The sequence below is a fragment of the Mustelus asterias genome, chromosome 27, assembly GCF_964213995.1.
Source record: "Mustelus asterias chromosome 27, sMusAst1.hap1.1, whole genome shotgun sequence".
Taxonomy (NCBI): Eukaryota; Metazoa; Chordata; class Chondrichthyes; order Carcharhiniformes; family Triakidae; genus Mustelus; species Mustelus asterias.
In genome coordinates this window covers 14,469,052-14,496,209 of record NC_135827.1, presented here as the reverse complement: position 1 = coordinate 14,496,209, position 27,158 = coordinate 14,469,052, and the positions used below count along the sequence as shown (strand labels likewise).

Genomic DNA, 27,158 nt, shown 5'->3' with positions numbered 1-27,158 from the left:
GTCATGCAGAGGTATGGCACCTCCATATTGAGGTCTATGGCCACAGCTGAAGAGGAAACCGGGATAGGCCTCATAGCCTGCCCAGAGCGCTGGCCTCCTGGTCTCGCACCAGGAGATGTCTTCAGTCTGCCGACCTAGTCTTCCATTGCCTCAAGGGGCCCATTGGCGAACTAGAAAATTCCATTTGGCCTTGGGATGTAGACCTTGGATAAACAATTTATCCTGCTTAGTTGACTACCAGCCACTATGTGGGCAGGTAGCTCTGCCTCGAGGAACCTGGCTCGGGGGTGGGATAGAGCTGCAAACTTGCGTACCGGCCCCTGGTGTAAACTTTCACATCTGTCCACCCCCAACGGAGGTGAAAATCCCTGCACCGTCACTGACTGTATCTCTACTGTAAACCTCTATGACTCTATAAATGCGGGAAATTGGGACTAGCTTCGGGTGTTAAAAAAAGGGTGGCATGGACAATTTGGGCCGAAGGGCCTGTTTCCATGCTGTAAACCTCTATGACTCTGTGATGTTAATCCAGTTCCCTCACACTGTAAACTCAGTAACTCCTCTCAGTCACAGCCTGTGGTTAAAAATCTACTGAGTGTCGCCTTTATTGTCGTGGCTAATGATTTTGTCTACAATTTCCTCCCCGCGCTATTTAAATGAAAGTAAACAGATTAATGACATTAAAACAGCGAACCTGGAATATATGAGTGCATAAAGTATTGCTCAGTGGAAACTCAGCCACTGCATCTCCATGAATGGTTATCTGGAGGTCTGTAACTTCTCCCAGCCAAGCCCATGGGTTATTGATGTTGAACAGTCTGTAATTGAGGTAATAAAGGCCTTTGTGACGGTTTTCAGTTCCTCTGCTTCCTGAAAGAGACCGATACTGTATAGAATCTGCTCCACACTTCACAAGGCGAGAGTAGAATAGAATCCTTTTCATAGAATCCCTATTTGCAGAAGGACGTCATTTGGCCCTTCGAGTCTGCGCTGACTCTCTGACAGAGTATTATACCCAGGCCCACCACTCCACCCTATGCCATAGCTAATCCATCTAACATACACATCTTAGGACACTAATGAGCAATTTAGCATGGCCAATTCACCTAAGCTTTGGAGGGTGGGAGGAAACCGGAGCACCCGGAGGAAACCCATGCAGACACATGGAGAACATGCAAACTCCACACAGATGGTCACCCAAGACTGGAATTGAACCTGAATGTCAATTGTCCCTGCTGTGTTTTCTCCATTAGCCAATTCTATGAAGGAGGAGGGTGATTTTAGTGAGGCAATGAGCCCTCGAGAACAAGGTGATGGTTTATCCATTGGCACGATTGTGCTGAATGTGTAAGATATTGGATCAGCTGTTAAAGCGGATCCAAAAACATTTAGAATGGATGAACAAATGTGTTTCCTTCATACCTTGTCTGGTAGAAGGGTCTCAGTTTAGCATTTCCTCTCAAAGATTCTACCTCTGACAATACAGCACTTCTTCAGTACTGCACTGCATTGGAATTGGCTTTGGTTGTGTGCTCAACTCCCTGGACCCGGGCGACGGAAATACTCAGAGGTATTGTGTACATATAACATTCCAACGTTACCAATCTTTCCAATGTTGTAAACTAACAGGGACAAAGCCCCCCATCCCCCTTGCCCTAGAACTTTTTCTGAATGATGACGTTGCCCTGGTTAGCAGAGGAGCACACTGTGGAGAATGCAGGGCAGATTTTGCTGGGTTGGCTGGTTCTGGTTGGGATCCAGTGCTAGGGAAATGAGGAGGAATGAATTAACCAGCATTCCTAAAGCTGGTTGTTATCCTGTGATCACTGCTGGGGAGTGCTTACATTGGGTAAGGACAGGATCAGGTTCAGTGGTGATAAAGAACAGAAGAACACAAGAACTGGGAGCAAGCGTAGGCCACTCGGCCCCTCAAGCCTGCTCCCCCATTTTACAATATCATGGTTCACAGAATCCCTACAGTGCAGAAGGAGGCCATTCGGCCAATCGAGTCTGCGCTGACAACAATCCCACCCAGGCCCTTTCCCCATTACCCCACACATATTCACCCCGCTAATCCTGCTAACCTACGCATCCCAGGACACTCGGGGACAATTTAGCATGGTCAATCAACCTAACCTGCATATCTTTGGACTGTGGGAGGAAACCGGAGCACCCGGAGGAAGCCCACGCAGACACGGGGAGAACATGCAAACTCCACACAGACAGAGATCCAAGGCTGGAATTGAATCCTGATCCCTGGCGCTATGACACAGCAGTGCTAATCTCTGTGCCACCGTGCTGCCCTAAGGCCCTATACAACTGTAGCAATATCTTCCCACTTTTATACTCGACTGCTTTTACGATCCTTCTGTACTTTTCCCTCCCTAATGACATTGTGGATCAACCCACAGCACGTGGACTGCAGCTTTTCAAGAAGGCAGCTCACCACCACTTTCTCAAGGGCAACTAGGAATGGGCAATAAATGCTGGTCAGCCAGCGATACCCATGTCTCAAAATGAATTACAAAAAAATGACTGCAGCTAACTGCAGTCTCCCTCCATTTAAATAACATACCGTTTTTCTATTCTTCATGCCAACTTGGACAAATCATATTTTCCCATATTGTATTCCATCTGCTAAATGTTTGCCCATGCACGTAATTTATCTAAATCCTTCTGTAGACTCTGTCCTCCTGCAACTTACTTTCCTGTAAGTAAGATATATTTGTGTCTTCAGCAAATCTGGTTACCATACATCTGGTCCCTTTATCCAAGTATCATTAATATAGATTTCAACTTGTGGAGCATTGATCCCTGTGGTATTCCACTAGTTACAGCTTGCCAACCTTCTATGGTTGAATGGCCTTGCTGTCAAAGATAAAAGGGGAAGAATGACTAAAGGAAAACTGAGGAGAGAAAAATGCCAGCACATGAACCCAATGCTCTCAGAATTGGAATACACAAAGGTAAGCTCCAGAAAGAGACCAATTGGTTAAGGTTTTATGTGGGACTTTTCATTTCCATTGGCATTCTGTCTATTCAGTTGCCTGAGTTGTCCCTGAATTGTTCCCCACTTGTCTCTGTTGGGTCCCTTCTCAGAGGTCAATCAGGGAGTTGTGAAGTAAAGCCTCAAATCAGGAGCTTGAGAACATAGTCCAGGCTAATGCTTTGACTGAATACTGAGTGAGTGCTGCATTAGCAGGGGTGCTGCTGTCTAGGTGAGGTGCTACATTATGGTCCTGCCCACCTGTTTCAGTGATCTATGTGGATGCTATAGATTCCATGGCAGTAGTGGAAGAGCTGATGTGGAGATGCCGGCGTTGGACTGGGGTAAACACAGTAAGAAGTTTAACAACACCAGGTTGGACTTTAACCTGGTGTTGTTAAACTTCTTACAGTAGTGGAAGAGCAACAGGCCATACTCTGAATGTCCGAAACAACAACCGCATCCTCCTCCCTTGGCCCATGCCCCCTCGGCCCATTCTCCCTCCTCTCTCCTGTGGCCAGTGTACCCATCTCCTTTAGCCTAGCCCCTGGGCTTGCTTAACCCCATTCAACCATAACCCCTCCTCCCTCATTCCACAATTCCGCTCTCAACCAACACTCCAGGGCGGCACGGTAGCACAGTGGTTAGCACTGCTGCTTCACAGCTCCAGGGACCTGGGTTCGATTCCCGGCCTGGGTCACTGTCTGTGTGGAGTTTGCACATTCTCCTCGTGTCTGCGTGGGTTTCCTCCGGGTGCTCCGGTTTCCTCCCACAGTCCAAAGATGTGCGGATTAGGTTGATTGGCGATGCTAAAATTGCCCCTTAGTGTCCTGAGATGTGTAGGTTAGAGGGATTAGTGGGTAAAAATATATGGGGGTAGGGCCTGGGTGGGATTTGGTCGGTGCAGACTCGATGGGCCGAATGGCCTCTTTCTGTACTGTAGGGTTTCTATGATTCTATGATTCCTTCCCTGGGCAAATAGCACAAAAACCAACGAATTGCTCACTGATGACTATATTTGGGGTCTTGTGCACTAGAACAGATGTCATCCTTGCCTACATAACAACAAAGCAATTCATTGCATGTAAAATACCTGGAGGCATTGTGAAGATATTCAGCAAGATGCTGTAGTCTTTCTTGATATCTGATCTGTTCAGCCTCTTGCCCTGGGCATTAGACACTATCTGCACAACACACTTGAAGCATCCTAAGTAAGTAATTTTGATCTCTCGTAGGATAGATTGTAGCCCTGTGCAAGTCACCCAAAGGTCATCTTGGGTGATTATGAAATACAACAATCTCATTTTTTTAATAATGAAAAATCTATTCATTTATCCATTGTAGATTCTTTCTGTGCTGGTGTTGTAATGAATTGAACAGAAAACAATCATCTATCATTCGCCCTGTGCTGCAGAATTGGGACAGAGTTATTTCACATCATGTCGGGTACTTGATTGGAAACGGGAAAACAGGAATTGCGTACATTACACGCTCAGCTCCCACATTCATCCACATCAATCACCCCGGGTCACAGGCCGCCAGACTCCAGCCCCTTTTGACAGACGCAGCCCAGTTACAAACACGCCACAGTAAAAACAAAACAACAGAAGGACAGAGTAATTTCAGAGATGGGAGATTTTTATAGAGTTGAGAGCAATAAAATCATTTTATGAAACCAGTCAGGAAAAATTATGGTACTTTAGCAGAGCGCCAAATCGCTTTTCCAGTTAAGAGAGTCTGGGCTGCTTCAAAAAAAATTGCAAGACGAAGGCACCTATCACAACCTCCAGACATCCCAAGGCAGTTTACACCCAATTAAATACTTTTGAAGTACTGTTGTAATTGTAGGAAACAAGCATCCAATTTTTGCACAGCAAACTTCCACAAACAATAATACAAACATACAAACTAGGAGCAGGAGTAAGCCTCTCAAGCCTGATTCGCTATTCTATAAGTCAGAGTCATTGAGTCATAGAAGTATACAGCACAGAACAAGACCCTTTCGCCCAACAAGTCTGCACCAGTCAAAAACAAACCACCTCACAATTCCAATGCCATTTTCCAGCACTTGACCCTTGTATGTCTTGGCATCGCAAGTGCATATATAAATACTTCTTAAATGTTATGAGGGTCTCTGCCTCCACCACCCTTTCAGACAGTGAGCTCCAGACTCCCATGACCTTTTGGGTGAAAAAGTTCTCCCTCACATCCCCTCTAATACTCCTGCCCCTTAACTTATATCAATGCCCCCTGGTTATTGACCCCTCTAACAAGGGAGAAAATTCTTCCTGTTTATCAATGCCCCCCCCCCCCACCCCCCCATAATTTTATACATCTCAATCATGTTCCCCCTCAGACTCCTCTGCTCCAAGGAAATCAACCCCAGTCTACCCAATCTCTCTTCATAACTAAAACTCTCCAGCCCAGCAACATCCTGGTAAATCTCCTCTGCACCTTTCCAATTCTGTCACATCCCTTCTGTAATGTGGATGTCAGAACTGCACACAATACTCTAGCTGTGGCCTATCCAACATTTTACACAATTCCAGCATAACCTCCCTGCTCTTAAACTCTATGCCTTGGCTATATGTATTAAGCTAATGCCTTGGCTATATGTATTAAGCTATGCCTTGGCTATATGTATTAAGCTAATGCCTTCTTAACCACTTTATCGAGGATCAGAGGGACCAGTATACGTGCACACCAATGTCTCTCTGATCCTCGATGCTTCTCAGGGCCCTGCTGTTCATTGTGTATTCCTTTGCCTTCTTTGTCCTGCCCAAGTGCATCACCTCCCACTTATCCAGATTGAATTCCATTTGCCACTGTTCAGCCCATCTGACCAGCTCATCTATGTCCTCCTGTAATCTAAGGCTATCCTCCTCATTATTTACCACCCCACTAATTTCCATGAACTTACTGATCAACCTTCCTATATTCATGTCTAAACCATCATCCTCTGCTTCCTGCCACTCTGGATCCAATTTGCCAAATTTTCTTGGATCCCATGGTCTCCTCGCTATTAGTCTCCCATGTGGGATCTTATCAAAATCCTTGCTGAAGTCCAAGACTACATCAAGTGTATTGCCCTCAACTACACGCCTGGTCACCTCTTCGAAAAATTCAATCAAGTTGGTCAGACATGACCTCCCCTTAACAAACTCACGCTGACTATTCTTGATTATTCCCTGCCTCTCCAATTCTGTTTCTCAGAATTGCTTCCAATAGTTTCCCCACCACTGAGACTGACTGGCCTGTAGATTCCGGGTCTATCCTTTCTTCCCTTCCTGAATAATGGTGCCACATTGGCTGCCCTCCAGTCCCTGACCAACTCTCCTGTGGCCAGAGAGGAATTGAAAATTTTCAGTGCCTCTGCTATTTCCTCCCTTGCTTCACTCGGCAGCCTGGGATACATTCCATCCGGCCCTGGAGATTTATCTACTTTAAAGTCTGCCAGACCACTCACAACCTCCAGTCTGTCTGTGTTTACTTCTTTAATTGTATCACAGTCCTCCCTCTATACCTACATCATCTCTCTCACTAATGAAAACCGACAAAGTATTCATTTAGAACCCTACCTACATCCTCTGGCTCCACACACACATTACCACTGGGGTTCTGAACAGACCCTACTCTTTCGCCATTTATCCTTTTACCCTTAATGTACTTGTAAGACAACTTAGGATTTTCCTTTACTGAGACTGGAAGGCTAGCCAGAAGATGAGATGCTGTTCCTCCAGTTTGCGTTGAGCTTCACTGGAACATTGCAGCAGGCCAAGGACAGATATGTGGGCATGGGAGCAGGATCGTGTGTTAAAATGGCAAGCAACCGGAAGGTCAGGGTTCTGATTGTGCACAGACCGAAGGTGCTCGGCAAAGCGATCACTCAATCTACGCTTGGTCTCTCTGATATAGAGGAGACCACATTGGGAGCAGCGAATACAATAGACCAAATTGAAAGAGTTGCAAGTGAAACACTGCTTAACCTGGAATGAGTGTTTTGGACCTTGGATGGTGAGCATCGAAGAGATAAAGGGGCAGGTGTTACACCTTCTGCGATTGCATGGGAAGGTGCCATGGGTGGTGGGAGAGGTGTTGGGTATAGTGGAGGAGTGGACTAGGTTATCCCGGAGGGAACGGTCTCTGTGGAATGCTGACAGAGGGAGTGAGGGGAAGATGTGTTTAGTGGTGGCATCATGCTGGAGTTGGCGAAAATGGCGGAGGATTATGCTTTTGCATGTGGAGGCTGGTGGGGTGAAATGCGAGAACAAGGTGGACTCTATCCTTGTTTTGGGAGGGAGGGGAGTGGGTGAGGGTCATGGCGTGGGAGATGGACTGCACGTTGTTGAGGGCCCTGTCAACAACTGTAGGTGGGAAACCACGGTTGAGGAAGAAGGAGCACATATTAAACTAGAAAGAGTGCAGAAGAGATTCACTAGGATTCTACCGGGACTTGATGGTTTGAGTTATACAGAGAGGCTTGATAAACTGGGACTTTTTTCTCTGGAGTGTAGAAGGCTGAGGGGTGATCTTATAGAGGTCTATAAGATAAGGAGGGGCATAGATCAGCTAGAAAGTCAATATCTTTTCCCAAAGGTAGGGGAGTCTAAAACTAGAGGGGAAAGGTTTAAGGTGCGAGAGGAGAGAGATAAAAGTGTCCAGACGGGCAATTTTTTCACACAGGATGGTGAGTATCTGGAACAAGCTGCCAGAGGTAGTAGTAGAGGCAGGTACAATTTTGTCTTTTAAAAAGTGTTTAGACAGTTACATGGGTAAGATGGGTATAGAGGGATATGGGCCAAATGTGGGCAATTGGGACTAGCTTAGGGGTTTAAAAAAAAAGGGTGGCATGGACAAGTTGGGCCGAAGGGCCTGTTTCCATGCTGTAAACCTCTATGATTCTATATTAGAAACACTACTTTGGAAAGTGGCATCATCGGGAACACACTCTGACATAGTCCCAGATGGCCATACACTGACTGGTGATGATTTAACCTGAGGATCACCACACCTCAGGTGAGGGGTAAGGTTGAGGAGGTAGAGCTTTCATGAATAACCTCAGCCAGTATGGGAATTGAACCTGCGCTGTTGCCGTTGTTCTGCATCATGAACCAGCTGTGCAGCCAACTGAGCTAAACTCTGATATATATATATGTACCTGTCCAGTACCAGCATAAAACTAGCCAGACAGCCTCAGGCTTAGTTACAGAATTGTACCATCTGCTTCAAGAATATCTGGAGCTAACAAAGCAGCAAAATGCTCGAACTGCTGGTAACCGTCTCCTGTGACCTCAAGTCCTCTCTCTCGCTCTCTCTCGGAATGCTGCACTGCTACCTGTTCGGGATAGTACGGACACACTTCATGTTACCTTGCTCTGAGCCATTTGCACCAAGAAACAGGAAACTAAAGTGCTGCTCTCTGCATTTATCAGAAGCACCATCGGGATCTGATGATTCTTGATACCCAGAGAAACTTTGCAGAAGTTGAAATACGTGGTGAAAATAATAGTCATTTTTTGCATTGTTATGAACATTTTAACTCCAACAGATGCAACCACTTACTCCTTTAAATGACCCTATCCTCTTCAGTTTTCCTATAACCTTTTACACATGATTTCCAACACTAGTTGCCTCCACCCTCACACACACACACACACCTCTCTCTCACTCTCCCTCACTCTCTCCCTCACTCTCCCTCCATCTCCCTCACACTCCCTCCCTCACCCTCCCTCACCCTCCCTCACTCTCTCCCCCTCACTCTCTCTCCCTCACTCTCTCTCTCCCTCACTCTCTCTCTCACTCACTCACTCGTTCTCACACGCTCGCTCGTTCTCACACGCTCGCTCGTCCGCCCGCCAAACGGGGTCAGTATATGAATGGTTGAACAGGCTCCTATTACACAGTGGCCAGTAAGTCACTTGCCCGAAAATCCCGCCATCGAGTTCAGCAACAGCTTCTGTGGATTAATTTTTAACGAAAAACCCATTTTTCACCCTCATCTGGAGAATCCATGGCTCCAGTGGGTGGGAATGATGCACAAGTGAGCTGACATGGCCTGGATGGACTCCTTCTGTGCTGTACCGACCGTAAGACTGGATGGAGCATAGACCTTTTCCGGCCCATCATTTTCATCTGTTTACATGCTGTTTCTTTAAGTGACAATCAGGGTCTCTGCTCCATATCGGGACCTGTACTTGAACTGTTTGAGGTGTTACATTTTTATTTGCTGTGAACCTTTAAATTTCAGATCCTTCAGCTCAAGAGGAGTCAACGGAATCCTCAATCCTCGGACTGGTGCTGGAGTTTGTGAGGCAGCCAATTTTCATTGCGAGTGCTGGGAGTTTGATCTGGGCCATCCTCATGGTGCTCAGTGTGTGTTTGTACTGTCGCCGTCGTACAAAGCGCTGTAATATTCAAAAGAAACACAGACTAAGCAAAGGTGAGAGAGACCTGTTGGCAAGTTATCAAAAGCACAGGGCCCTTTAAGAAAGTTGGAGACTTGCCAAAGTTGTAACAGGGAGCTGAGGGCAAGCATGTTGATACACACTCATGGGGCCACTTGTTGAAGGGGCCCCATGTTTGGCACATGCCCCATTTAAGTAGATCATAGAATCATACAGTGCAGAAGAGGCCCTTTGGCCCATTGGGTCTGCACCGACATGCAAGAAACACCTGACCTCCCACCTAATCCCATTGAGCAGCCCATAGCTTTGAATGTTATGACGTGCCGAGTGCTCATGGGGCATAAGTCTACCCACAAAGAATTCTTGGTCGAGGACATACATACAAATTATTTATGTATGTTCTTCGAGCCTGTTCCACCATTCAATGAGGTAATGGTTGATCTCATTGTAACTTCAACTCCACATTCTTGCCTATCCTTGATAACCTTTCAACTCCTTGCTAATCAAGAATTTATCTAGCTCTGCCTTAAAAATATTCAAAGATTTTGCTTCCACCACCTTTTAATGAAGTGAGCTCCAAAGACTTACAACCCTCTGAGAGAAAAAGAAATTCTCTTCATCTTCATCTTAAATGGGTGACCTCTCGTGGTCCCTCGCACTAGATTCTCCCACAGGAGGAAACAATCCCTTCCACATCCACCCTGACAAGACCCCTCAGGATCTTTTACGTTTCAGTCAAGTTGCCCCTTGTTCCTCCAAGCTCAGCAGAGACTAGCCCAACCTCTCCAACCTTTCCTCACAAGCCACCTGAATGGCTGTGAAGAAAGGCCAGTGTTGGGAATTACATAATCACTTACTCTCATTTTCCATTGGTCACACGGCAGTACTTACTGAAAAGTAGGACAGGGTACGCAATAATTTGGGGGAGAGATTAAACTGAGGGAAATGGAAGAAAAATGGAATAGCGAAGGAAGGAGATAGAGATAGTAATGGAGGTGAGGGAGCAGCAGAACAGAACAAGATAGGAATGGAAGGCAAGGGAGGGAGATAGTAATGGAAGCTTGAGAAACACACAGCACACAATGAGGCCCTTCAGCCCACCCTGTCGGTGCAGTTGAAAAGTGGCTATCCAGCTGAATCCAGCCTAGTCTAGGGTTCTTCAAGGCTAGACCATTACCCCATTCCCCCATTTAAGGGCTTCATCGTGCCACCATGAAAATGTTATCGGTGGGGGTGGAGTGGGGCTGTAAGAGTTATGCCAAATACTGAAACTGCCAGTATACTCTGGCAGCCTGCCTGTGGGCTCGGGGGAAGGGCATCCTTCCTAATTGGATATCCTGTACCCCATGGAGAACCTGCCAAGTGGCAAGAACAGCTCCTGCTTCAAGACTACCCAGGCCTCTCAAATACCCACCAACCCTACCCCCTCCCCTCAACCATTGTAATATGCCTTTCAGGGATAGCAGCATGACATCACCAGAAAGGAAGTTGTCATGTTTTGGTTTTCACCTTTGCTTTTGAGCAGAACAGAAACACACAGCTCTGCTGCTGATGTCTTCAATCTTTCTCTCCATGTATACCTGTCCTCTCGTGCCTAGTTTTAATAAAGGAGCCCGCATATGTTGAGGTTGTTTTCGTTAGCGAGAAGAAGGTTAAGAGGTGACTTAATAGAGGCATACAAGATGATCAGAGGATTAGATAGGGTGGATAGTGAGAGCCTTTTTCCTCGGATGGTGTTGGCTAGCACGAGGGGAGCTTTAAATTGAGGGGTGAGAGATATAGGACAGATGTTAGAGGTAGGTTCTTTACTCAGAGAGTAGTAAGGGCGTGGAATGCCCTGCCTGCAGCAGTGGTGGACTCATCAACGTTGAAAGCATTCAAGTGGTTATTGGATAAACATATGGATGATATTGGAATAGTGTAGGTTAGAGGGGCTTTAGATTGGTTTCACTGGTCGGCGCAACATCGAGGGCCGAAGGGCCTGTACTGAGCTGTAATGTTCTATGTTTATCTAATCCTTTAAGAGTGATTGGTGCATTTACATTATTATAAAATCACAACCCCCCCCCCCCCCCCCCCCCCCCGCCCAATCACTGGAAGTTGCCTGACTGCCCTCTCTTCCAGGCCTCCAGCGATGCTTTTGTTGCAGTCCCAGAAGTGACCACTGCTCCCAGTGGCACTGCTGGCAGCTCTTGGAAGTGGGAAATCCTACCTCAGCGAGGCGTGGGAGCAGAAACCACGACACCAGGCAACTAATTGCCTGAACCACGTAAAATAGAGTCATGGCTTCCTGGATAAGCAGATGAGGACTCGCCCCCTACTGTCTAAACAGTTTACTGCCACTCTTAAATCCATGGCCAAGTGCTTAGCCAAGTTAGTTTTACATATGATGAGACTTTCTGCCTCTACCAGGCTTAAGGCAGTGAGTTACAGATCCTCACCAAAGGTTCTCTTTAACTTCCCTCTAATCTTGGATATATGTTCTGTGCTGTAGGTTCATAAGATTCTAATTCCTTCCGCCAGTTATTTTAGATCTATGTCCTGTGTTTTTTAAAAAGTTTACTTATTTATTAGTGTCACAAGTTGGCTTACATTAACACTGCAATGAAGTGAAAATCCCCCAGTCGCCACACTCTGGTGCCCGTTCGGGTACATTGAGGGAGAATTTAGCATGGCCAACGCACCTAACCAGCACATCTTTCGGAGTGTTGGAGAAAACCGGGGCACGCGGAGAAAGCCCACGCAAACACGGGGAGAACGTGCAAACTCCGCACAGACAGTGACCCAAGCCGGGGATTGAACCCGGGTCCTTGGCGCTGTGAGGCAGCAGCACTAACCACTGTACCACGGTGAGGACTCTGTGCTAAAGGAAATAGGTCCTACATATCTGACATAATTTTACACATTTCAATTAAATCTTCTCTCAGCCTCCTCTGTTTCAAAGAAAGCAACCCCAGCCTCTCCAATCTTTTTCCATTATTAGAATTCCCCATTCCCGGCAACATCCATGTAAATCTCACCTTGTAGCATCTCCGATGTGACTCACGTCCTTCCTGCTATGCAGGGGCCAGGGCTGTATGCAACAGTCTAGCTGTTTGTACATTCTTATTGAAGGTGAGGGAGATGGGCAGAATTGAAAGGTGGGGAAAGGGAGAGAGACAGAAGTGGAGAGAAGGAAGGAAGAGAGGTGAAGAGAATTGCATTTTCTGAACACCATAGCTAATGGAGCAGAAGAAGCTGAATGAACTTTTGAGAGATTTGACCCAAGAATCTCTGAGACCCACTGATCGCTGTTCATTTCTAGCCCTATGAGCCTCATTACTGATCCTAACCAGATAGGCATCCAACTGCTTTTAAAGGGATTAATTATCCCAGCATGAAGTGCCTTTGTTAAGAATCTGTTCTACATATTAGTTGGCCCATGGGGAGCAATATTAGCCATGTTTACATGAAATAAGAAATCAAGAATTACAGTGTTGGCTTCAGATAGGAGGACGTGGCTTTTGCTTTTCAGCCACGCACCGTGTTTCACCTGTATTTTATACATCAGAAGCAAAAGAATTGCTCTACCAAGTCAAGGTGGGGCAACAAGGTAAATTTAGGTCTTCCTGGTACGCAGCTGTGAAATGCTGGGAACCCCGATTCCCAAATCCTTTCCACGACTGGCTGATTTGTACTCACACTTGCGAGGCTTTGCATCCGGAGTGGATCGCTGTGCAATTCTTCCGACCTTTTCTTGTCACATCTACAATTCACCCTATCTTCAGCTGAAACACGTGCAAACATGACCGAGCGACTGTCTGAGACACTTCAGAGCGCTGAGGCCTCAGTTCTGTCTCATTAATTCATGTTATTTTATGCACTGCAGGCTTGTACAGACTGGCCAATGAAGACGTTATTATCAAGCACAGGTAAGCTGAGGTGCGATGGGGTGAGCGTTTGCCCTGGTTCATCACAGGACAGCAGGCCTGACGACCTTTTTTTTGTGCTCTGTTCCAGGATGAACCTGACCGATTCTCCCTGGCTGTCAAATTCCTGGAAATCCAGCAGTTGCTCCAAGAGCTTCAATCCCGGGAATGGGCAGCCCCTCTGGCTCCATGGCCAGGAGGGAATGACATACTGGAAAACAGGTGAGGTGGGAATGACGGAGTGGCACAGAGCTCATGGTTCACAACAAAGGCTGCTTTTATTATCTGGTTGACTCAAAAGAGGTGTTGGGATTGGGTCTTCTCTTGTTTTCCTTACAGAAGCGAGGGGAAAATTTGATGGATGCATCCACAATGATGAAGGGTTTTGGTAGACTGGATTAGAGAGAAAATGGACGCAATGTTTTGGCTCTTCACACTGGTGGGATCTTCTGGTCCCGCCAATGAGGCACATTGCCATGTGTTTCTTGGTGGCATGGGTGGAATCAATGGGAAATGCCTTTGACAGCAGTGGGACCAAAAGCGCCGTGGAGAGGCCAGAGAATCCCGGCAACTGTTTCCACCAGTGGGATGGTCAGTGACCGGTGCACACAGGCTTAGCTTGATTAGTAAAAGGAGCAGAGTGGTTATCTCATCGAATGGCAGAGCAGACTTGGAGCTGAATGACCTGCTTCTGCTCCTATTGTCTTATGCCATTGTGGTGATGGGATTTTTTTTGGCGTCGCAAGTTATCATGATCCAGAGACCGAAGGGCTGGTGGAAGCAGATTCGATATATGAGGAGGCTGTGGACTTAAATAAGAATACCTGGAGTGCCACAGGGAAAGAATAAGGAGGTGAGGCTGACTGGATAACTCTTTCAAAGAGACTGTACCAGTGTGATGGACTGAATGGCCTCTTCCTCTGCTGGTGATTCTATGCACCATTTGTGTCCTTGTGGTGGTGAAGTTCCCACAATGGAGTTGGTGGAATCCAGACCATATTGAAGAGTTATAGTTCATGTTTTAGATGATGGACCCGCTCATCTCCCATCTCCGAGCTTTGAATTAGTTGCAGGTTGATCTCTCAACCAAATGAAAAATCAATGGTGAACTCTATCTGGTGCCCCTGATGTCAATTGGACTTATGAAGACTATAAGATATGGGAACAGAATTAGACCATTCAGCCCATCGAGTCTGCTCTGCCATTCAATTATGGCTGATATGTTTTCAACCCTATTCTCCCGCCTTTTCCCCATAACCTTTGATCCCCTTGAACCTATCTATCTCAGTCTTAAATACACTCAATGAACTGGCCTCCACAGCCTTCTGTGGCAATGAATTCCATAGTTTCACCAACCTCTGGCTGAAGAAATTCCTCCTCATCTCGGTTCTAAAGGGTTGCCCCTTTACTCTGAGGCTGTCCCCTCAGGTCCTAGTCTCTCCTACTAATGGAAACATCTTCCCCACGTCCACTCTATCCAGGCTGTAGTCTGTAAGTTTCAATGAGATCCCCCCCTCATCCTTCTAAACTCCATCGAGTACAGACCCAGAGTCCTTGGATGCTTGGTGAAGGTGATAGTGAAGATAGATGGTTCAACCCAACGAGGTGACATCCTAACATAATGCGAGAGTTTGGCTGCTAAACATATTAGAAGTAAAAGTTCCATGGGGATCCCCTAAGGGAAAGAATACAGCATTTTTACTATACATTCCATCTCTCATATATTAGATGTGATGCTTTGTTTCTGAGCTGGATGCAAGGAGTGGGAAGAACCTCATTCTCCATCACCAGGTTAATCCCTGGGGTGCCGGGATTGTCTTTTAGGACTGAGGTGAGGAGGAACTTCTTCACCCAGAGAATGATGAATCTATGGAACTCACTACCACAGGAAGTAGTTGAGGCCAAAATGTTGAGCGATTTCAAGATGAAATTAGATATAGCTCTTGGGGCTAAAGGGATCAAGGGATATGGGGAGAAGGTGGGATCAGGATATTGAATTAGATAATCAGCCATGATCAAAATGAATGGTGGAGCAGGCTCAAAGGGCAGAATGGCCTACTCCTGCTTCTAGTTTCTATGTTTTACGAGGAGAGATTGAGGAAACTGACCCTGTATTCTCCAAAGTTTGAAACAATGAGAGATGAACTCACTTACAAAATTCCTACAGGGCCTGACAGGAGGGCTGTAGATGGGCTGCTTCCCCTGGCTGGTCAGTGAGAGAGGACATTGGGGCCGATCTTACTGTTGCGCCCTGCTGGCCGATGGGCGGGGCGAGCTGGTAAAATCACGAGAGCCGAGAAATCGGGTTCGCGCGCTATTTCTCGCCTCTCGTGATCTTACCGGCACCGGATATCCAGCAAAGTCAGCCCATTTCCGATGCAAGACTGAATCATTTATTCAAATATATTGAAGTCAGAATTTACATTGAATTAATGAGCCCGGGACCCTATCGTCAAGGGGACAAGTCGTGCAGGCCTCGCTGATAGAACCGGAGACCATTGAGGTCCCTCGGGGAGGTCAGGGGCAAGGGGAGGGTACCCCTTTTGTACTGCCAGCCTGGCACCTGGCACAGCCCACTGGGAATTGCCAAGCGGGTGGGGACAGAGGGGGCAGGGCCTACTGGGGCGGGTGGGGGGCAGACCAGGGATGGCCAGTCGACGGTGAGGGGTGGGGCTATGGGGCGCAGTGCATTCCGCGCAGAAATAATGGAAGGATGTAGGGGGGACCCTTTGCCACTCTGCACTGGGATCAGTGGGGGAGGGGGGGATGATTCGCCATGTGGAGAGAGTCGAGTCGAGCAGGCAATTGCTGGGGTGGGGGGGGTTTGGCCAGCGATTGCAGTGGGGGTGCGTTGGGCAGGTGATTGCAGGGTGGTGGGGGAGGGAAGGGGGTATCCCAGGCGGATGGGGTTGCAATAGACCGCAGGCCCCTGTAGTGGCTAGGGGGAGTTGCTGTGCTTTTCTCAGGGAGGTTGGCTGAGAGCAGCAGAGGCTGAGTGACGGGTCTCTGCTGCTAAAGACCCGTGCGGAGCTTTAATATAGTGCTGTTTTCGTATAGTGTACGTCACGTTTTGTGTCGACAAGTGTTGCAAGATTACAATGTTAAGTAAAACCTCTTTTGTACTAAGTGAAAAAAAAAGACCCGTGCATGTGCAATGGCGCCCCCTGCTGCTCTCAGGCAGCATTCAGGTGACTTCAGCCCCACCTCCCTCCCCCTACTAGCGAGAAACTGTGTCTGCTTTTTTTTTCATGCACTGAATGGATAAGATAGCCGATTTGAACTTGCCCAAAAAAATGGCTCTGAAACTTTCCTGTATTCCTGCCTGATCTGGACTCGAACTTTTTGGTAAGATTGCCCCCATTGTGTCAGAAATGGGGCAGACCATTTAAGACTGAGATTAGGAAGAATTTATTTACCGAGAGGGTGGTGAATCTTTGGAATTCTCTACTCCAGAGATCCGGGGAAGCTCAGACATTCAAGACAGAAACAATATATTTCTAGAGATGAATGACATCAAGGGATATGGAGAGAGCGTGGGAAAGTGGCATTCAGATAGATAATCAGTCATGATCTAATTGAATGGAAGAGCAGGCTCGATGGGCTGAATGGCCTACTCCTCTTCCTATCTTCCTAAGCATTCAATAAATCTCAGAATCAGATAACAAACCAACGGTAACTCACAAATGTGTAATTATTTCATTTCTTGATAGAGGCCTGAGCAGATTTATTTAAGATGTGAAATTAAGCTCTTCATGAAGGATGCTGCAATGATTCATTAGAGCTGTCTATATTTTAGCTCCAATTAGATTACTTCCTCATTGATTAGACAGTAAAGACCTTCCAGATGAAGTAATGGGTAGAGGCAGTAGCTTTTGACGTTGATTTTACTCAAGATTCAACAGCGCACTGTTAGTTTTAATCCTATCAAAAACAGTGTCACCAAGCTATCATCATCATACTGGCCTAAAATAGTTAAGTTCCACTCACTTATGCCACTTTGTTGATTTTTCTTTTGCTTTATTCATTCATGGGGCACATCAGTGGCTGGCCAACATTTATTGCCCATTCCTAGATACCCTTGAATTGAGTGTCTCACTCAGACATTTCAGAGGGCAGTTGAGAGTCAACCACATTGCTGTGACCCTGGAGTCACATGTAGGCCAGACCAGGTAAGTATGGCACATTTCCTTCCCTAAAAGACATTAGTGAACCAGATGGGTTTTTGCAACAATTGACAATGTTTTCGTTCATGTCATCAGTAGACTCTTAATTCCAGATTTTTTCTTATTGAATTCAAGTTCCCCATCTGCTATGGCGGGATTTGAACCCGAGACCCCAGAGTTTCTGGATTATTAGTCTAATGATAATACCACTAGGCCATTGCCTCCCTGAACAAGAAGTCTAGGCCCCTCATCTCTGAAGCTTCTTTTTTCCTTTGTAGGTCCATCGATTGAGAAGGCCCAGGCTTTGAAAGACCAAAACCCCTTCATAGTGCCCGATAACAGCCTGTATGGGACATTCAGCGTTGACATTAAAGGAAAAGACTTGAAGACGTTTAGTACTCCGCTCTCGCAGAGGTCTGCCATCTCCAACTACAACATTCAGCCGACTCCAGACCAAAGTCCGCTGCCACTGCTGAAAAATAACATGAATAAAAACAACGTCAACAGCCTTGGTCAGGCTGTAAAGTTACCGTGGAAACCAACACCCTACCTACAGCCAAACCCAGACTTGTGGGACAAAAACTGCAATAATGGTGAGAATTTAAATCACCCATTAGCTCTAGAAGATTCCATTTTTCAAAAAATCTCAAGAATGGTTCCTTTGTTGATAGTGTTGGCACCGTCACAGTGAAATGGTTCCATGTGTGATCATTTGTCTTCTGGCACTTTATCCAGTTCACATGTTTTGAGCCTTGCTGGCGTTTGTCAGCAGGTCATTCAACTCAGGGAGACCTCTCATTTTCCTCCAGCCTCACAGCAATCACAAAGATTAATTTACAGATGCGAAGCAGGAAATTTGACTGATTTCTGCCTTCCCCCTCTTCTCCCTCTCCCTCTTGACACCCCCTGCACCCTCCTGTGCCCCAACCCCCCGAACCCTGCTCTGCCCCAACCCCCCGCACCTTCCTGTGCCCCAACCCCCCGCGCCCTCCTCTGCCCCAACCCCCCGCGCCCTCCTCTGCCCCAACCCCCCGCGCCCTCCTGTGTCCCAACCCCCCGTGCCCTCCTGTGCCCCAACCCCCCGTGCCCTCCTGTGCCCCAACCCCCCCGCGCCCTCCTGTGCCCCAACCCCCCGCGCCCTCCTGTGCCCCAACACCCCGCGCCCTCCTGTGCCCCAACCCCCCGCGCCCTCCTGTGCCCCAACCCCCCGCGCCCTCCTGTGCCCCAACCCCCCGCGCCCTCCTGTGCCCCAACCCCCCGCGCCCTCCTGTGCCCCAACCCCCCGCGCCCTCCTGTGCCCCAACCACCTGCGCCCTCCTGTGCCCCAACCCCCGCGCCCTCCTGTGCCCCAACCCCTGCGCCCTCCTGTGTCCCAACCCCCCGTGCCCTCCTGTGCCCCAACCCCCCGCGCCCTCCTGTGCCCCAACCCCCCGCGCCCTCCTGTGCCCCAACCCCCCGCGCCCTCCTGTGCCCCAACCCCCCGCGCCCTCCTGTGCCCCAACCCCCCGCGCCCTCCTGTGCCCCAACCCCCCGCGCCCTCCTGTGCCCCAACCCCACGCACCCTCCTGTGTCCCAACCCCTCGCGCCCTCCTGTGCCCCAACCACCCGCGCCCTCCTGTGCCCCAACCCCCGCGCCCTCCTGTGCCCCAACCCCCGCGCCCTCCTGTGCCCCAACCCCCGCGCCCTCCTGTGCCCCAACCCCCGCACCCTCCTGTGCCCCAATCCCCCGCGCCCTCCTGTGCCCCAATCCCCCGCGCCCTCCTGTGCCCCAATCCCCCGCGCCCTCCTGTGCCCCAATCCCCCGCGCCCTCCTGTGCCCCAATCCCCCGCGCCCTCCTGTGCCCCAATCCCCCGCGCCCTCCTGTGCCCCAATCCCCCGCGCCCTCCTGTGCCCCAATCCCCCGCGCCCTCCTGTGCCCCAATCCCCCGCGCCCTCCTGTGCCCCAATCCCCCGCGTCCTCCTGTGCCCCAATCCCCCGCGCCCTCCTGTGCCCCAACCCCCGCGCCCTCCTGTGCCCCAACTCCCTGCACCCTCCTCTCTCCCTCCCCCTTTTCCCCCTTGCTGCCATCTTCCCTTTCCTCTGAGTAAAGAAAAGTTTATTTATTAGTCACAAGCAGGCTTACATTAACACTGCAATGAAGTTACTGTGAAAATCCCCTAGTTGCCACATTCTGATGCCTGTTGAGGTCAATGCATCTAACCTGCACGTCTTTGGGACTGTGGGAGGAAACCGAAGCACCCGGAGGAAACCCCCGCAGACACGGGGAGAATGTGCAGACCCCACACAGACAGTGACCCAAGCCGGGAATCGAACACGGGTCTCTGGCGCTGTGAAGCAGCATTGCTAACCACTGTGCCACCCTGCCACCCCCTCCTACCTCTCCTCTCCACTCCTCTCCTCCTTACCCTACTCCCTCCCCTCTCCAACCTCTCCCCCCCTCTCCCTCTCCCCCCTTGTCTCCCTCTCCCCCCCCTTGTCTCCCTCTCCCCCCCCTTGTCTCCCTCTCCCCCCCCTTGTCTCCCTCTCCCCCCCTTGCCTCCCTCTTCCCCCCTTGCCTCCCTCTTCCCCCCTTGCCTCCCTCTTCCCCCCTTGCCTCCCTCTTCCCCCCTTGCCTCCCTCTTCCCCCTTTGCCTCCCTCTTCCCCCTTTGCCTCCCTCTTCCCCCCCTTGCCTCCCTCTTCCCCCCCTTGCCTCCCTCTTCCCCCCCTTGCCTCCCTCTTCCCCCCCTTTGCCTCCCTCTTCCCCCCCTTTGCCTCCCTCTTCCCCCCCTTTGCCTCCCTCTTCCCCCCCTTGCCTCCCTCTTCCCCCCCTTGCCTCCCTCTTCCCCCCCCTTGCCTCCCTCTTGCCCCCTTGCCTCCCTCTTCCCCCCGTTGCCTCCCTCTTGCCCCCTTGCCTCCCTCTTCCCCCCTTGCCTCCCTCTTGCCCCCTTGCCTCCCTCTTGCCCCCTTGCCTACCTCTTCCCCCCTTGCCTCCCTCTTCCCCCCTTGCCTCCCTCTTCCCCCCTTGCCTCCCTCTTCCCCCCTTGCCTCCCTCTTCCCCCCTTGCCTCCCTCTTCCCCCCTTGCCTCCCTCTTCCCCCCTTGCCTCCCTCTTCCCCCCTTGCCTCCCTCTTCCCCCCTTGCCTCCCTCTTCCCCCTTGCCTCCCTCTTCCCCCCTTGCCTCCCTCTTCCCCCCTTGCCTCCCTCTTCCCCCCCTTGCCTCCCTCTTCCCCCCCTTGCCTCCCTCTTCCCCCCCTTGCCTCCCTCTTCCCCCCCTTGCCTCCCTCTTCCCCCCCTTGCCTCCCTCTTCCCCCCCTTGCCTCCCTCTTCCCCCCCTTGCCTCCCTCTTCCCCCCCTTGCCTCCCTCTTCCCCCCCTTGCCTCCCTCTTCCCCCCCTTGCCTCCCTCTTCCCCCCCTTGCCTCCCTCTTCCCCCCCTTGCCTCCCTCTTCCCCCCCTTGCCTCCCTCTTCCCCCCCTTGCCTCCCTCTTCCCCCCCTTGCCTCCCTCTTCCCCCCCTTGCCTCCCTCTTCCCCCCCTTGCCTCCCTCTTCCCCCCCTTGCCTCCCTCTTCCCCCCCTTGCCTCCCTCTTCCCCCCCTTGCCTCCCTCTTCCCCCCCTTGCCTCCCTCTTCCCCCCCTTGCCTCCCTCTTCCCCCCCTTGCCTCCCTCTTCCCCCCCTTGCCTCCCTCTTCCCCCCCTTGCCTCCCTCTTCCCCCCCTTGCCTCCCTCTTCCCCCCCTTGCCTCCCTCTTCCCCCCCTTGCCTCCCTCTTCCCCCCCTTGCCTCCCTCTTCCCCCCCTTGCCTCCCTCTTCCCCCCCTTGCCTCCCTCTTCCCCCCCTTGCCTCCCTCTTCCCCCCCTTGCCTCCCTCTTCCCCCCCTTGCCTCCCTCTTCCCCCCCCTTGCCTCCCTCTTCCCCCCCTTGCCTCCCTCTTCCCCCCCTTGCCTCCCTCTTCCCCCCCCTTGCCTCCCTCTTCCCCCCCTTGCCTCCCTCTTCCCCCCCTTGCCTCCCTCTTCCCCCCCTTGCCTCCCTCTTCCCCCCCTTGCCTCCCTCTTCCCCCCCTTGCCTCCCTCTTCCCCCCCTTGCCTCCCTCTTCCCCCCCTTGCCTCCCTCTTCCCCCCCTTGCCTCCCTCTTCCCCCCCTTGCCTCCCTCTTCCCCCCCTTGCCTCCCTCTTCCCCCCCTTGCCTCCCTCTTCCCCCCCTTGCCTCCCTCTTCCCCCCCTTGCCTCCCTCTTCCCCCCCTTGCCTCCCTCTTCCCCCCCCTTGCCTCCCTCTTCCCCCCCCCTTGCCTCCCTCTTCCCCCCCCTTGCCTCCCTCTTCCCCCCCCTTGCCTCCCTCTTCCCCCCCCTTGCCTCCCTCTTCCCCCCCCTTGCCTCCCTCTTCCCCCCCCTTGCCTCCCTCTTCCCCCCCTTGCCTCCCTCTTCCCCCCCCCTTGTCTCCCTCTTCCCCCCCCTTGTCTCCCTCTTCCCCCCCCCTTGTCTCCCTCTTCCCCCCCCCCTTGTCTCCCTCTTCCCCCCCCCCTTGTCTCCCTCTTCCCCCCCCCCTTGTCTCCCTCTCCCCTCCCCCCACCCCCACCCCCTTGTCTCCCTCTCTCTCTCACTCTTCAGAGATCTGTGTCACTATCTGAGTGCAGTCACTATAATGGACAGTTTTATGAGGTACCAGAGGTCTCTGTTAGATGGCGAGTACAATTAATTCAGGGAAGGAGGGAAAGAAAGAAAACTGGAAAATAAAAAAATAAGAAAACATAACCTTAAGAATTCAATCTGGGGAATGTCACAAATGTTGAGGAAGACAAAACACTCAAGGTAGAGGGTTACTGCACAGAACAAGAAAGGTCCCAAGTTTAATCATTGGTCTACACTGAGGTAGCTGATTGCAGCCAGTGCTTTAGCAGTAGTCTTATTTTCGGCCTCACCACTAACTGATTAAGAAAGTGAAGAATAGTTTCGGGTTCCTCATCACTGTGCAGCAATTCTTGTTGGACATATATGGGATTGGACATGAGATAAGGACAGAATAGGGGCTGTGACCACCTGTCACAGTTGCAAAGCCTCCCCACACTCGATGTCATAAATTGTCCGCCTTTCCCCTCACGTGTGTGTGTGTGTGTGTGTGTGTGTGTGCGCGGTTCAGGGGAATGGTTATATATATTCCTCTTGTTTGAGCCCACGGCAGTTTATCCAACAGGACCCTGCCTTTCCTATCCTCAGAGCTAATGGAGTCGATTGTTTTCCCGTTCTGCCTGCCACGGGAAGCAGGCGGGACAGGATCATGCAAAGGTCCGTTGACCTCGGGCGGGATTTTCCGGCCTTGGGGTGAGCGCGGCCGGAAAATCCCCATTTCAAATCCTTCTCCCTTCCAAAAAATGTTCTTGATTTGTGTTTCCGTAGTAACTATGAGTCACCTTGAACTATGATTTAGGTTATTAATGGAGCTGGTTGGAATCTTGCTTTGTGACAGAGTACCAAACTGCTACTGAGTTCGCCTACAGTTAACTAAGATATTAGTCAATAATTATCATAATCATTTTAACCAATTTATCTGTTTTAATCTTAGACTCTTAGAAACCCTACAGCACAGAAAGAGGCCAGTCGGCCCATCGTTGATCTTAACCCATTATGTTAAGCTATTTATATTGACTCATTTATTTACTCTGTTTATTTTAGCCTGTTTGACCTGTTTACTTCCCTTGTGGTATTTAATGTGTTAAAGCATCTTCTTCTTATCTGTTTATCTTCTTTTTAACTCATTTCTTTAATTCATTCTATTTTAAACTGTGCAGTTTAGTTATTCTAATCCGGTTAATTTAAAATGTTCAGTTTAACCCATTCATTTTTTAACTTTTCTATTATAACCATAAGACCATAAGAAATAGGAACAGGACAAGGCCATTCGGTCCCTCGAGGCTGCTGCCCCATTCACTAGGATCATGGCTGACCCGACATTCCTCACATCCACTTTCCTGCCCTTTCCCCGTAACCCTTGATTCCCTTCCTGATCAAAAATCTATCTGGGGGCGATCTTGAACCCACGTTTGATGTCCGTGTGAATGCTGGTGGGGGCTTACTTAAGTAGATTTTAATATAATTAACCCACCCCCCCTTGCCAAATATTGATCCACCTGGCATATATTGACGCTGCGCTGACGTGACGTCACGGCGCAGGTTACAACAGGTTCACCCAGACTTGGGTGGGAGTCTCCCTGGGGGGTGCAAAGGTATGTATTGCCCCCAGGGGTGAGGGACACGGTCGGACAGTGGCAATGCAACTTTCTGCAGTTTTTCTCCATTTAAATAATACTCTATTCTTTTGTTCTCCCTTCCAAAATGAACAACTTTAACCCATTTATTATAACCTGTTTATTTTATCGGCTCTTTTAAATGCCCTTTATTGAGACTGGGTGGAAGACTTTCGTATGAACGCATTAACTAATCCAAAAATTACAGGATTTTGACCTCTTCTCCCAGTTAGAGTGCCTTAAGCTCAGTTTCTGAGCTGGAAGTCTTTGCCTGAGCTGCAGTTTGTAGAATATTTTCATGGCAGGGTAAGTATGGAACTCCTTGCAATTCTCAGAGAAAAAGGATGAGGGTGATGCTAAAACAGCATCAGGCACCGTTCACAGGAGATTTGTGAAGTGGCCCCAATCTCCCATTTTGCTAACTCTTTGCAGAACCTAGTGTACACGATGTGAAGCCAATTACTCTGGGATTCTGTTTGATTTAAATTGCAAATGGAATGAGGAAAAGTTTTCTAGATCCGTGGGAAGGTGGGGGTTTGGACATTTTGTAGACCCTTGATCCACGAAACAAACTCTAGCAGCACGTGCTGGGGGTAAATTCTATGACTGGCTTGTGTGTGTTCTGTGGAAGCATGAACACTGATGTGCTTTTAGCACCAATATCTTTTCACGGAATTCTTTTGATTCCGTTTCTAGAAAATAATGGATCCGTCATTACTGTCAATCGGAACCTGGTCACCAGCCCTGGATCCAGCCGCAAAGGTAAAACACTGCCTCTATCATGGTGAAGTTACTTTTCATTTTGGGGATCTTGGCTGAAAGGGACTGCAATATCCCCGGGGAGGATGGAAAATTAAGGTCTTACTCTAGAAGTGGAAGGGCACATACTATATTATGGTACAATGTCTGTAGCTGCAGTTTCTCACTCTCCATTGGAGGAGTGGGATGGGGTTACTGGGGTAGACATCACCGAATGAGATGGGAGGGACAATTAGGAGGGGAGTGGCTCCAATTGCTTGGTGACTCCTTCCCCATCATTAGTTAGAATGACTCTATTAGAGATTGTACAGATTGTAGAGGTGGGGAGTGTTATTAAATATGAATGAAAAGAAACTTGGTTCCGCCAAAACTGAATAAAATGGAGAGTGCGCAACATCGTTAATTCAGTTAAAGCTCACACGGCCTATGAACAGGCTTCTCGCCTCTCTATCAACTGTGAAGCAAGAGCAATCAGTGTCCAGGTTTGAGTGAACACTGTGTAGAGAGGGATGCATTCTTCATCCGACCTCGAATATACCTGACCTGGGAGTGCTCTGAGAGAACAAAGGTACATTCACCATTTGTTGTCAACTGAAACTCTCACCTTATCCCCCCATCATGAAGGTAAAGACCTGGGAGTGAAAGTGAAATATCCATCAAGCGGTGATCACAGCTTTCTCCCAAATTCTGCTCTGAATCCTATTTGACATGGCACGGAATTTTATATTTGATATCATTTCAATGTGTTTTTACTAATCTCCTGAGGCATTGACTCATGGATGTTACCAGCCCTCAATATTACACCCAAGATTGCCACTCTTCATGGGTGATTTGCAAAGTGAATCAATTGTCTTCTTTAGCAGTTCTTACTTTCCAGAAGGGTTATAGAATCAAAGAATCCCTACAGTGCAGAGGGAGGCCATTCAGCCCATCGAGCCTGCACCAACCACAATCCCACCCAGGCTCTATCCACATAACCCCACACATGTACCCTGATAATCCCCCTGACACTAAGGGACAATTTAGCATGGCCTAAAGCCTAAACCTCAACCTAACCAGCACATCTTTAGACTGTGGGAGGAAACTGGAGCACCCGGAGGAAACACACACAGACACGGACAGAACGTGCAAACTCCACACAGACAGTGACCCAAAGCCGGAATTGAACCTGGGTCCCTGGAGGTGTGAGGCAGCAGTGCTAACCACTGTGCCACTGGGTCACTGGATATTGATTAGGAGTTGCACTGCTGGTGAGATTTTCCTTCCGTCCAACTCAAAACCTTTCTCACCCAGGCTAAAATAGCAGTTTCAAGTGTAAACATCAAGGTTAACTGGGCAACTGCGCACAAGCACACACACACACACCCTTCTCTCACAAAGCTCATCATTAACTATAGTGTTTAGTTGTTGTGTTTTTGTTTATTTGAGTCTGGTAACTGTGCTTGTTTGGTTAAGTCTCACTGTGGTCTCAAGAACACTAAGTAAAACTGTAGAAAGCAGCCTGAAGCAGGGAGCAGACAATTTAAAACACTGTGATTAAAAACCCTGCTACACACATAGAAGTCATGATGTGGAGATGCCGGCGTTGGACTGGGGTAAACACAGTAAGAAGTTTAACAACACCAGGTTAAAGTCCAACAACCTGTTGGACTTTAACCTGATGTTGTTAAACTTCTTACACACATAGAAATCAGTGTCATCTCTACATAGCTCCATGATGTAAACATGCAACACTAATAGTGACTGGCACTCAGTCCCAGTGCAAATCATCTGACCTAGACCCTGGAAGCTGATGTACCTCCACTCATCAGCCTACCAGCAGGCATGACAAAACTGGGTCCCGCAGAAGGCTTAGGTTGAGGGAGTCTCCACCCCTGGTCCTGCTCCCTGCCATCATTTGTCCTGGGAAGGATGTAAGTCATTTATATATCATTCTGCCTGAGCTCCAGCCTTGTAGGATCTGAAACCACTTGCTTTTCTTTCTAAGTCAGTTAGTTGTGTCCCTCACTTTGGGGCCAGTGCAGATGATGGCTTCAATCTCCAATTCACAATCGAAACACGCAATCCAGATCAGCGACGGGAAACCTAGGCCAGTGAGTGGGCAACATGGCTGGTCCTCCTTCACCTCAGTGGGCCACAGGGTTGAAATCGGGCTTGTTCACTAACCATGACTCCATGAATAAGATTAAATACATTTAATACGCGGCGGACATCTCATTACAAGTTATAGAAAACGCTTAATAATCATTCACATATTGATAGAACTGTCATCAAGTTCAAATGGTAAAAGCAAAAGAAATATTGACACTTTGGACACAGAGGGAACGCACGGCTCTCACAGTCAATGCTGTGAGCAATCAGCACCCACCTCTCTTCACTTACCCTTGCTTTACGTGAGGATCACTTCAGTCACACCGGTAGGAAAATAACGACTGGGATGGAAATCAGTGGAATTTGGCAACCCTGCACATGGGCAACGGTCAACAAAATATCTGATGGGGCCGCACTCAGAACCCAGATGGGCCGCATGTGGCCCCTGAGCTGCAGGCTGCCCCCCGCTGGTCGAGACTGACACTGCAGTGCAGTTCTAGGCCGCTCACTGATATTGGAGGGTGCCGTCTTTAGGAAGAATCAGGTGAGCTGTGCTTGTGTGTACTGCACGCAGGGGTTTGTCCTGAAATTAACTGCCCCAAAGATATTCAGCGCTGCTCTTTATAGGATGT

General features: G+C 49.3%; 1 protein-coding gene across 1 annotated transcript in view; it reads left to right on the top strand.

Annotated features, from left to right (window-relative positions):
* Window positions 1-27,158, top strand: part of robo4 (roundabout, axon guidance receptor, homolog 4 (Drosophila)) — a 138,997-nt gene that overhangs the window by 72,780 nt on the left and 39,059 nt on the right. The window contains exons 11-15 of the mRNA XM_078198846.1: window positions 9,234-9,425; window positions 13,259-13,301; window positions 13,390-13,520; window positions 17,740-18,054; window positions 24,373-24,438. Of these exons, the coding sequence (XP_078054972.1) occupies window positions 9,234-9,425; window positions 13,259-13,301; window positions 13,390-13,520; window positions 17,740-18,054; window positions 24,373-24,438 (747 nt within the window). The remainder of the gene's footprint in view (window positions 1-9,233; window positions 9,426-13,258; window positions 13,302-13,389; window positions 13,521-17,739; window positions 18,055-24,372; window positions 24,439-27,158) is intronic.